Below are 12,852 nucleotides of genomic sequence, written 5' to 3' on the forward strand. Positions count from 1 at the left end.
ACAAAACTTGAATAAAAATTCATAAAAACAGTCAGAAAAAAACACAATAATATATATAAATTTAAAGGAACACGTAACGATATAAAAAAAGGGGGGAAAATGCATACCCATATACATATATGTATATTCATATGTATACATACATGTATACACAGAGCTTATTTAAAACATGGGGATTAGGGATAACAAACAAAGGGGGCAAAGAGGTGCAAAGATGACGCTAATTAAATACAAGCTATTAAAGTGAAATGTGAAGCTAAAAACCACAACAGCATACTGAAAAATTAATATAATGGTAATTATTTATAAAACTAATAAAAAAGATCCATAAGTTCATTGAGGCCATGGGGTTTCAGGGTATCAAGTTTAAGTATCCAGTACGTTTCCTTTTTACTTAACAGTTCCATTCTGTTAGGTGTATCTGGTGGGATTTGTTCAATGGGAGTGATTTTAAAAGACATTGTTTTATCATGGAACAAGGCACAATGTCTTGACAGGCCGTGCAGCATAAAACCTATTTTGACGTTATGCCTGTGGGAGCTTAACCTACAGTGTAAAGGCTGACAAGTCCTCCCAACATATTGCTTGCCACAGGTACAGTCTATCATATAGGTGACAAAATTAGACTGGCAAGTTAAATGGTCCTTAATGGGAAAATTCTCAGTACCCTCAAATGAACAGAAGGATGTCCTGTTCATTTGTAGCCAGCCACCATTCCCCCTGGACACAAGCCTGTATTATCTCATACACCAGGTCTTTGACCTTTTTCCAAGTTACCACTTTTGAGCATAGCCCTGGCATAGGACACTGTTACCATATAGGCTGTTTCCCTTTTGAGGTATTGTTATGCTATTTATCAGTTTTGTCCATGGTCTGGTGATTTATCAGTACACCATTGCATTAACCTCTGTCTATTTATGTCACTAGTCCGCAGCATAGGTGTCATACCGACACTGTCATGACAATTTCACCTACTCCACTACTCCTTTAAGAAGGTCTCCTATACGACCTTATTTCACGGCTGCTCATAGATTAACATTTGGCATTGTGGGCTATATGTCTTATAGCTAATGTATTGGTGTCACAAGTTTCCAGAGACACATTACCTCCCGCACACCATTTCATGCTGTTTGACAGGTTCTCTGCTCACTAACAAGATTGGCATGGCACCTATACAGTAGCCAATTATTGGACAGTCACGACATACGACTTTCTACCTCGGTGGAATACCACTACATGATTACCCCATAGACTATTGACTGGCTGATCCCGATTGTCTATTATTCAGTCACAGCGCTCATACGCACCTGATAAGTTCCTCTTCATATGAGTGGTGACTCGTATTGCTCCCTCCCTCGAGTAGTATGCACATACTGATTTCTCTGCTTCATAGTCTGATTAATTCTCTTGATAAAGGTCAAGGTATGACCGAAACGTCGAGATAAGACTATTCACAATAAAAAACATCAAAAATACCCAGACATTGTTTCTTTTTTCTCTTGGAGTGCCGGGGATAATTTTGTATTTTTGGAGTATTGACTGTTTCCCTAGAGCACCCGCATTCATAGTGAGCCAGGTCTATACGAATTAATTCCACAGACTGACTCTCCTAATTCTTAATTCCCTTTCTTGTTCCGACAATCTTTTTCTTCACGCATGCGCTTTTACTTTTTTTCCCACGCTCTGTCCTCACATTACCTCTGGCAGTGGGTTCCTATAGTAATGAGCAGTGCCTGCACGCGCATGCTCGGTCCCCTTTTTCTCACGATCTTGTTTGAACTCTTTTCACCCATGCTCGCACAGTGTTCCTTTTACATGGATTTCCATTGCAGTAATCCTGCACTTTAACACACCTTGTCTTACACCTTAAATACATAAAAAAAATTTTGCTCGACATCGGTCACCATTCTTCACAGTTTCTTGATGATTACACAAACAGAAAAACATATTTATATTTATATTTTATATTTTTTATTTTATATTTTTTTATTTTTTATACACCCTATACACACATTTTTCTTTTAGATCTTTGTGCATATATATATCTTTTATATGTACATTTATCCATGTTTATATTCATATTTTTATTTATATATATATATATATATATATATATATATATATTTTTTTTTATACATTTTTATATATATTTTTATATACATTTTCATCTATATTTATGCACATCATTTCATATATATATATATATATATATATATATGTGTATATATATATATTCACATATATGTTTATTTCACAATTTTTCACATTTATTTTAAACAATACTGGCTTTGTATCAGTGATCTGATGACATTAACTTTGTTCACATATATTCAGCACTTCAGCAACCGAAACTGGTTACACCCTCTCTTCATCTTGTTCCTTTCCTTGCTCACAGCTATAATCTTTTTCTCCCTTTTTTTCTTCTTTTTTCATTTCCTCCCATTTTTTTCTTCTGAGAGCTCCACGTGGCGATTAGTCACTAGTTCACTGACGTCATTCCTGCTGACGTGGTTACCCACTTTTGTTAATGCTATATATCGCACTCTGTGCAGTAACACATGTCATGCTGTTCTTTCTTGTACTGTCTTGTCCTGATGAAGAAGGCGGCTATGCCTTCGCAACGCGTTGACTCGTGCCAATAAAGGAAAGGATTTCATCGCATCTCTTGGATCTGTGGTTTTTCTAGCGCAGCATTTAACCCGTTTTTCTTGCACCCATTTTGTGATCTACACTTCTCCATCGGGGCTGCTGCTGACCACCACTGCGTAATCTGCCTACATGCTTGCATAGGAGTTGTGCCTGTCACAACTGTAGCAGGTGAGTACCTGTCTTTGCACATATATCCCCTCATCCACCAGATAAGACCCTATTTTGCGCTTTTCTCCTCCACAGTTTTTCCTGAATCAAGCTCCTGTTGGTATGACATGATTTCCACCAGCCAGCGTCATCGCCAGGTGGTGGAAATCTCAAACATGCCGGTGGTTCATTTCATCAGGCTCATCTCTGAAGCCGATTGTATGCGTTTTGGCTTCAGGGAGGAGACTGAGAATGATCAGAAGTGCAGAAGCTGTTTTTTCGATCTTACGCAATGCGCCTCTCTGAAGCCAGGAAACGTACACCCAACTTCAGAGGCACAGTGACCTTGCCAAAATGACCCGTGCACATGCACAAGATTTCCAGGATATGGTGATGATGCCAACTCTTCAAATCATGTTTTCATGCCTAAGAGGCGCCCATACTAATTTCAGTATCTTCATATATACAGTGAAACCCACTTCCCCTACCGACTATAAATGCTACCTAAGTATGTACAGTTAGGTCCAGAAATATTTGGACAGTGACACAATTTTCGCGAGTTGGGCTCTGCATGCCACCACATTGGATTTGAAATGAAACCTCTACAACAGAATTCAAGTGCAGATTGTAACGTTTAATTTGAAGGTTTGAACAAAAATATCTGATAGAAATTGTAGGAATTGTACACATTTCTTTACAAACACTCCACATTTTAGGAGGTCAAAAGTAATTGGACAAATAAACCAAACCCAAACAAAATATTTTTATTTTCAATATTTTGTTGCGAATCCTTTGGAGGCAATCACTGCCTTAAGTCTGGAACCCATGGACATCACCAAACGCTGGGTTTCCTCCTTCTTAATGCTTTGCCAGGCCTTTACAGCCGCAGCCTTCAGGTCTTGCTTGTTTGTGGGTCTTTCCGTCTTAAGTCTGGATTTGAGCAAGTGAAATGCATGCTCAATTGGGTTAAGATCTGGTGATTGACTTGGCCATTGCAGAATGTTCCACTTTTTTGCACTCATGAACTCCTGGGTAGCTTTGGCTGTATGCTTGGGGTCATTGTCCATCTGTACTATGAAGCGCCGTCCGATCAACTTTGCGGAATTTGGCTGAATCTGGGCTGAAAGTATATCCCGGTACACTTCAGAATTCATCCGGCTACTCTTGTCTGCTGTTATGTCATCAAAAAAACACAAGTGACCCAGTGCCATTGAAAGCCATGCATGCCCATGCCATCACGTTGCCTCCACCATGTTTTACAGAGGATGTGGTGTGCCTTGGATCATGTGCCGTTCCCTTTCTTCTCCAAACTTTTTTCTTCCCATCATTCTGGTACAGGTTGATCTTTGTCTCATCTGTCCATAGAATACTTTTCCAGAACTGAGCTGGCTTCATGCGGTGTTTTTCAGCAAATTTAACTCTGGCCTGTCTATTTTTGGAATTGATGAATGGTTTGCATCTAGATGTGAATTCTTTGTATTTACTTTCATGGAGTCTTCTCTTTACTGTTGACTTAGAGACAGATACACCTACTTCACTGAGAGTGTTCTGGACTTCAGTTGATGTTGTGAACGGGTTCTTCTTCACCAAAGAAAGTATGCGGCGATCATCCACCACTGTTGTCATCCGTGGACGCCCAGGCCTTTTTGAGTTCCCAAGCTCACCAGTCAATTCCTTTTTTCTCAGAATGTACCCGACTGTTGATTTTGCTACTCCAAGCATGTCTGCTATCTCTCTGATGGATTTTTTCTTTTTTTTCAGCCTCAGGATGTTCTGCTTCACCTCAATTGAGAGTTCCTTAGACCGCATGTTGTCTGGTCACAGCAACAGCTTCCAAATGCAAAACCACACACCTGTAATCAACCCCAGACCTTTTAACTACTTCATTGATTACAGGTTAATGAGGGAGATGCCTTCAGAGTTAATTGCAGCCCTTAGAGTCCCTTGTCCAATTACTTTTGGTCCCTTGAAAAAGAGGAGGCTATGCATTACAGAGCTATGATTCCTAAACCCTTTCTCCGATTTGGATGTGAAAACTCTCATATTGCAGCTGGGAGTGTGCACTTTCAGCCCATATTATATATATAATTGTATTTCTGAACATGTTTTTGTAAACAGCTAAAATAACAAAACTTGTGTCACTGTCCAAATATTTCTGGACCTAACTGTATATACCCATGTAAATGCAGTAGGAGATACCGGAAGAAGAAGTGTACTCAGGAAGAGGCCAGATTTTCTTCATTGTTTAGGATAAAGGGAATCTGACATGCTGAAGCATGCTATCAAGCACTGGCTGTATTATCACAGCCAGGTATGTTTGATTCAGAAATGCTGCCGTGTTTAAAAGCCGCCGGGAGACTCATCACACAGGAGACTAGTCACACAGGAGACTCGTCACGCAGGAGACTCGTCACACAGGAGACTCGTCACACAGGAGACTCATCACACAGGAGACTCGTCACACAGGAGACTCGTCACACAGGAGACTCGTCAAACACCTCATCCACTGCCCTGGAGTGACAGGTCTCCTCTACCTGTGTGTATACATAAGGAGAGACCTGTCAATCCAAGGCAGCAGGAGGGGATAAAATTCCAGCGACTTGATTGCCCAACTAGTTTCCCTTGCGGTTCGGCTGCTTTTAAAATGTTTTTTTTTTTTATTTTCAGTTAAACATACCTGGCTAAGATCACACAGCCACGGCTTGATTTTTGGCACTTGCGGATTGGTCACCATCTATCAGCTGTCAGGTTCCCTTTAAGGCTTTTTGATGGATATGCACATCCAAATTCAATCACAGGAACAGCTAAGCCTCCCATGGGATAAAAAGAAATGTAGCTGTTGACTATAGGTAACAGAGTACGCACCAAAAGAAAATGGAGTGGGTTCCTCTGTCAGCCCATTGGCACGATCATTACAAAAATTTTGGAAGAAAAGTTTTAAGTCTTTTGATAGGATTTTAAACTGCCACATAAAGTTTACTGACAAACACATTACATAAAAAGATTGTTCTGCTACAATGATACTAATGACCTCTCTTTATCACTGATGATCTAATGTTGACCTATCCTCATTTACATAGGAGAATTTTCCCAGTACTCGGCAGAGGCCACTAAACAGTTGATGGCGCTGTTATGCTGTTCAGCTCTAGCACTGCTTGGATAGGTGAAGCAGCTGAAAACAGCATGGGGTGCAGATTGTTGGACTCCCCAAGATCTGATTAATGATTCATCTGAATATACTGTATATCATAGACATATTTCCAACCATCACAAAAACTACGGTACATAAAAACCCCACAAAATCAATGGTGGAATTGTAATTTCTTCCATTTTCCCCCTAAAAAATAATAAAAGTTAATAAATTATATATATTTTCAAATGATGCCACAAAAACAATCCGTTCCACTGCTACATTTATGGAACAATAAAAAGAGTTACGGTTCTGGGAGTGCACAATAAACCTCCCCCCCCACCAAAAAAATCAAAACAAGCAAATGTATGGCACAAATATTACAATTCTCTATACATGTTAGTAAATTGAGGACTGACACACGTACATTACACTAATAAGGACTAGTGATGGCCAAACTAACAGATACCCGGGATCAGTGGGTCCACCCAGGTTAAAAAAAAACCTGGTTCGGGCCCAGAATTGATCCCGGATATCTGGCTGGATGCCAGTCCCCATATAAGTCTATGCGGACAAGAATCTAGAACTTTAAAATAGTGATAGGAAGGATATGGGGATTAGAGCAAGCGCGTCATACTTAGCGAGTCTCCGCACGGCTCTAACGCTACTTCCTGGGCCGCTCATTGTCCTTCATACATAATCACTGCTTCCCCTGCCCAACGGCAGTCCCCGCATCTCTGATTGGTTGAAGTCACATGCGCCCCCACCCTGTGTGTTTGACTGCAACCAAAGACATCTGCTGTGTGTCTGTCTCTATTGCTGTAAAAATAAATAAATAAATAACAAAATTGGCGTATGGTCTCCCCATATTATGATAACCAACACAGATAAAGCACATGGCTACAGGCTGAAGCCCCCAGCTGTGAGCTTATCTTGGCTGTGTACCAAAATAAAAGGAACCACATGTGGCTTTTTTAAAAAAAATATTTAAATAATTAAAATAATCGCTGTGTGGTCCCCCCTATTATGATACTAAGCCAAGATAAAGCCCGACAGTTGAGAGTTGGCATTCTCAGGCTTGGCAGGCCCATGCTTATTGGCCCCTCCGAGCCTAGAAATAGCAGCCTGCAGCCATCCAGTATTGCCACATCCATCAGAGGTGACAATCCTGGAACTTTACCCTGATTGCCCTGGTGCGGTGACAATTGAGGTAATAAATGGTTAATAACAGCTCACAGCTACCACTAGCCCTAGATTAGTAATGGGAAGTGTCTATGAGACCCCCCATTACTAATCTGTCAGTGAAAAGAAATAAACACAACCACCAAAAATATCCTTTATTTGACATAAAATACAAAAAAACACCTTCTTTCACCCCTTATTAAGTTCCAAAACACCCAGGCTCGACGTAATCCACATGATGTCCCACAACGATTCTGGCTCTGCTACATCTAAATTGACAGCGAGCAGCCATAGAACATGACCATTTGCTGTGAGCTTCAGTCAGAGAATGAACCACGCAATGAGCAGTGACGTAAATCAAGTTATTTGCAGTGACAGCTGGAGGTTCCCTCGGTCCTCCACCTGTGAGGTCACTCAGTTCTATGAGGTCACCTGAGGTCAGGTTATGTGCAATTACAGATGGGGGACCGTGGGACCTCCAGCTGTGACCTCAAATAACCTGAGTGACATCACAGCTCATTGCGCAACTCAGTCTCTGACTGAAGCTCACAGCGGTCATGTTTATGGCCACGTGCTGCCACTTCAGATGTAGCAGCGCTGGAATTGTCGTGGGATCTCGTATGGATTACGTCGGACCTGGGTGTTTTGGGGGTTAATGGAGGGGTGAAAGAGGGTAGGGTTTTTGTATTTTATTTAAAATAAAGGATTTTTTCGGTGTTTGTGTTTATTTCTTTTCATTTTCAGATTAGTAAAGGGCGTGTCTCATAGACACCTCCCATTATTAATCAAGAGCTTAGAGGTAACTGTGAGCTGCTATTATTCTCTTATTACCTTGATTGTCACCGTACCAGAGCAATCAGGATGAGGATGAGCCAGGTAAAGTTTCGGGATTGTCGCATATAATATATGTGACAATTCTAGGCAGCTGCAGGCTGCTATTTTTAGGCTGGGGGCCTCAATAAGCATGGGCCTCCCCAGCCTGACAATACCAGCTCCTAGATGTCAGCTTTATCATGACTGTGTACCAAAATTAGTGTGGGAGCGCACGCCAATTTTTAAAATTATTTATAACCACATGCAGTCCTTCTTATTTTGATTCACAGCCAAGATAAGTGCACAGATGGAGGCTGCAGCCTGTAACCGTATGCTTTATCTGTGCTGATTATCATAATATAGGGAGATCCTATGCTAATTTTTTTATTTATTTATTTCTACACCAATCTAGATGCAGACACAGCGTCTCTGATTGTTTGCAGTCAGACATGCTGTCACACAGGTTAGGGGCACATATGACTGCAACCAATCAGAGACGAGGGACTGCCGGTGGGCGGGGAAATCACTGAATACCTATGAAGGATAATAAGTGGCCCCAGAAGTAGCATGAGCGGCCTGGAAGCAGAGTTACAGCTGCGCAGAGACCGGTTAGTATGAAGCGCTTGCTTTTTCTTTGATTTTTTTTTTATTACCTGAATTCAAGGGTCGGCACTCCAGTTTTGAACCTGCACAGATCCGGACTTTTACAGTCTGGGTCTGCCCATCACTAGTAAGGGCCTACCTCATTGTCTATCTGCATATACCCATAAATTAAAATGATAAAAGCTCCAAGAGGCCCTGACAGGACCCCACTTTGTGATCAGAATACTACGTAGGGGTCAAGTTGCCTAACTAAAGAAAATCACAGCCAGCGAACAGCGTTTTAACGGACATTTTGGAAGCTCATAATAAATAATTGTGACCATATGTGATCTGTGTCTGCAGCCAATGATCATGCATTCTTTGTGGGCCGTAAAGTAATGATAGAGTAGGAATAATCTGCACAAGCTTCTCCAGCTACAACAAAATCACTGACACATCATATTTAAATTTATATGCACAGGGAAAAAAACCTTCATTTTCTTGGACTGTCCAGACATCCCTACACTCCTCTAAGAAGACGGAGAACCGTTCATGGCAATATAGATCCACACATATGATAAACAGCATGGTGGTCAGGACACTAGACTATACCTGGGGATCTTTAGGTCCATGGATTTTGATGGCTTTGGCCACATGACTTATGTTTTGCACAGTGAAATTGGTTTGGTAAGTGTTTCCCTCTAGAACATCCATGAAATGGAGAAGACCCGGTGTGATCCTCACTCCTAATGTCTTATCTATTAATTCTTCCATGGCTGCAGGTGAATGATGGAAAAATAATGGAAAAATAAGGGTTAACACAACGTAACAGTAATAATCACATAATCTGTTGAGACGGACTAATGCTGGTGAGGAAATGCAATACATGGCACTTCTGTAGCTGGTGCTCAAGTAGGATCCAATCCCATAAGCAATGACAAAAACAACTTGGCACTCAAATCCTGAAGAAGATGAATATTTATTCCCAAACACTGAATAGCACAAGCGTTTCGGTCATTAACAGACCTTCCTCAGGGGGCAGAGGTGATTCAGTGAGAGGTGTCCTGGGAGAGGCTGCCGCTTATCCTAACCTTGCGGTGTCCACCGCTGAAGTGAGCAAAACGTTTGTGCTATTCAGTATCTGGGAAAACATATTCACCTTCTTTGCATCAAGATTTGGGTGCCAAGTTGTTTTTGTCAAGACTAATGCTGGTGGGCATCACTAAAGCTGGGTACCCCCAGAGATCCCAGCAGGACACTGCTATTCTTCTGTACCAGGATCTAATGGCAGTGGGGGACGTTGTAGCTCATGTGTACAGCTCATCTCTTCTAGTTCCCAGGGACTGAAAGAATAGAGATCTGATCAGGTATCAGGATCAATGGGGATCCCTACAGTCAGACCCTCAGCGATCAGGAAATGACGCAAATATGATGGATAGGGGAAAACTGCTCTTTAATGAGGCTCATAAGTGACTTTTCATAAATACTGTAAGACTATACTATACATAAATTCTGTAAGAAAAAGTGAGATCAGGAAAGAGAGAGAGGCAGAAAGATATAGAGAGCAAAGAGAGAGAGCGAGGGAGAGGGGAAAAAAAGGAGAGAGAAATGGGGGGAGAGGATGAAGAAGAGGGTGTGAGGGAGAGAGAGAGAGCAAGAGAGAGAGCGAGGGAGAGTGGAAAAAAAGGAGAGAGAAATGGGGGGAGAGGATGAAGAAGCGGGTGTGAGGGAGAGAGAGAGAGAGAGAGGAAGGAGAGAGAGAGATAGGCATAGAAAGAGAGAGAAATGGGGGTGAAAAAGAGGAAGGAGAGACAGAAATGGGGGGGAGAGGATGAAGAAGAGGGTGTGAGGGGGGGTAGAGAGAGAGAGAGAGGGGAGAAAGAGAGGAAGGAGGGAGAGAAGAGAGACGGGAGAAAGAGAGGAAGGAGAGAGAGAGAAAGGGGGAAAAAGAGAGAGAGGAAGGGGGAGAAAGAGAGGAAGGAGAGACAGAAATGGGGGGGGAGAGGATGAAGAAGAGGGTGTGAGGGGGGGAGAGAGAGAGGGGGGAGAAAGAGAGGAAGGAGAGAGAAAGAGGAGAAAGAGAGGAAGGAGAGAGAGATAGGCATAGAAAGAGAGAGAGAAATGGGGGTGAAAAAGAGGAAGGAGAGACAGAAATGGGGGGGAGAGGATGAAGAAGAGGGTGTGAGGGGGGGGAGAGAGAGAGAGGGGAGAAAGAGAGGAAGGAGAGAGAGAGAGACGAGAGAGAGGGGAGAAAGAGAGGAAGGAGAGAGAGAAAGGGGGAAAAAGAGAGAGAGAAAGGGGGAGAAAGAGAGGAAGGAGAGACAGAAATGGGGGAGAGAGGATGAAGAAGAGGGTGTGAGGGGGAGAGAGAGAGAGGAGAAAGAGAGGAAGGAGAGAGAGAGAGGAGAAAGAGAGGAAGGAGAGAGAGATAGGCATAGAAAGAGAGAGAGAAATGGGGGTGAAAAAGAGGAAGGAGAGACAGAAATGGGGGGGAGAGGATGAAGAAGAGGGTGTGAGGGGGGGGAGGGAGAGAGAGGGGAGAAAGAGAGGAAGGAGAGAGAGAGAAGAGAGAGGGGAGAAAGAGAGGAAGGAGAGAGAGAAAGGGGGAAAAAGAGAGAGAGAAAGGGGGAGAAAGAGAGGAAGGAGAGACAGAAATGGGGGAGAGAGGATGAAGAAGAGGGTGTGAGGGAATGAGAGAGACAGAGAGGGGGGGGGAGAAGGAGAGAGGGAGGGTGAGAGAGAGCGAAAGGGGAGAAAGAGAGAGAGAGAAAGGGGGAGAAAGAGAGGAGGGAGAGACAAATGGGGGGGGGAGGATGAAGAAGAGGGTGTGAGGGGGAGAGAGAGAGAGAGAGGGGGGGAGAGAAGAAGGAGAGAGAGTGAGGGAGGGAGAGAGAGAGGGAGAAAGAGAGGGAGGAGAGAGAGGGAGGGAGAGAGGGAGAAAAAAGGAGAGACAGAAATGGGGGGGAAAGGGTGAAGAAGAGGGTGTGAGGGAGAGAGAGAGAGAGAGAGAGAGAGGAAGAAGGAGAGAGATAGAGAGAGAGAGAGAGAGAGATGAAGAAGGAGAGATAGAAGGGGAAGGAGACAAAGTGTGAGAGAGGAAGAAAACACTGCGTGAGGGACAGAGAAAGAGAGAAAGGAGGAAGGAGAGAGCACGAGGGAGAAAGAGAGAAAAAGGGAGAGAAAGAGAGGAAGGTCAGAGACCGAGAGGAAGAGAGAGATAATGGGGGGAGAGGGCGTGGGTAGCATTTCACACTGCTGCATACACATCTCCATGTAGTGCTGCTGTATCACCCAGCATTACTGCCTCATTGTACGGACAGGACATGGCTCAGACCGGATCCAGCACTCCCGTACTCACCGGCCGCTAATGATCACACTTTCTCCCGGTGCCTCAGTCTACCGTTGCTAAAGTAAACGAGCGTCAGTCCGCGTCCTCTGGTTGCTGAGCAACAGGAATTCAGGGCGGGGAGAGACCGAGCCGTATACACAATTTCCACCAATGAGAGGCGCAGAGGGCGGGTTTGTGAGCTGAGAGAAGGGGCGGGCCTGTGGTGGTCGGGGCGTGTTTCTGCGCCGGGTACGGTGGTCGGGCAATGTTCCTGTGCGGTGGCTGTGGCGGGCCCGGGGTGCACAGGGTGTGTTCCTGCGCAGTGGTCGCCCGCAGTCTTCTGTATGTGCCGTGGTGGTACACAGCGCTCTGCCTATCTCAGTTCCCTCAGCCTGTGCTGCCTGCACTGTGCCAGCCTGGTATTCCCCAGTGCGCCGATGCTTTCTGTGCTGCCACAAATGTGTCCTGGCTTTCCCCTGTACCAGTGGGATAACAGTGACAGTGTATCTTCAGTGATTGTGTATCTTCAGTGACAGTGTATCTTCAGTGATTGTGTATCTTCAGTGACAGTGTATCTTCAGTGATTGTGTATGTTCAGTGACAGTGTATCTTCAGTGATTGTGTATGTTCAGTGACAGTGTATCTTCAGTGACAGTGTATCTTCAGTGATTGTGTATCTTCAGTGATTGTGTATGTTCAGTGACAGTGTATCTTCAGTGATTGTGTATGTTCAGTGACAGTGTATCTTCAGTGACAGTGTATCTTCAGTGATTGTGTATCTTCAGTGATTGTGTATGTTCAGTGACAGTGTATCTTCAGTGACAGTGTATCTTCAGTGATTGTGTATGTTCAGTGACTGTGTATCTTCAGTGACAGTGTATCTTCAGTGATTGTGTATCTTCAGTGATTGTGTATCTTCAGTGATTGTGTATGTTCAGTGACTGTGTATCTTCAGTGACAGTGTATCTTCAGTGATTGTGTATCTTCAGTGATTGTGTATCTTCAGTGACTGTGTATCTTC

The 12,852-nt window shown here is 43.4% G+C and overlaps 1 protein-coding gene across 1 annotated transcript in view; it reads right to left on the minus strand.

The window, feature by feature from the left end:
• The window catches only part of CFAP47 (cilia and flagella associated protein 47), a 1,094,449-nt gene extending 1,082,498 nt beyond the window's left edge, over positions 1-11,951 (minus strand). Inside the window, 2 exon segments of the mRNA XM_075333814.1 lie at positions 9,116-9,279; positions 11,862-11,951. Of these exon segments, the coding sequence (XP_075189929.1) occupies positions 9,116-9,277 (162 nt within the window). The 5' untranslated portion in view covers positions 9,278-9,279; positions 11,862-11,951.
• Positions 11,952-12,852: the final 901 nt, after the last annotated feature.

The sequence above is a fragment of the Anomaloglossus baeobatrachus genome, chromosome 2, assembly GCF_048569485.1.
Source record: "Anomaloglossus baeobatrachus isolate aAnoBae1 chromosome 2, aAnoBae1.hap1, whole genome shotgun sequence".
Classification (NCBI taxonomy): domain Eukaryota; kingdom Metazoa; phylum Chordata; class Amphibia; order Anura; family Aromobatidae; genus Anomaloglossus; species Anomaloglossus baeobatrachus.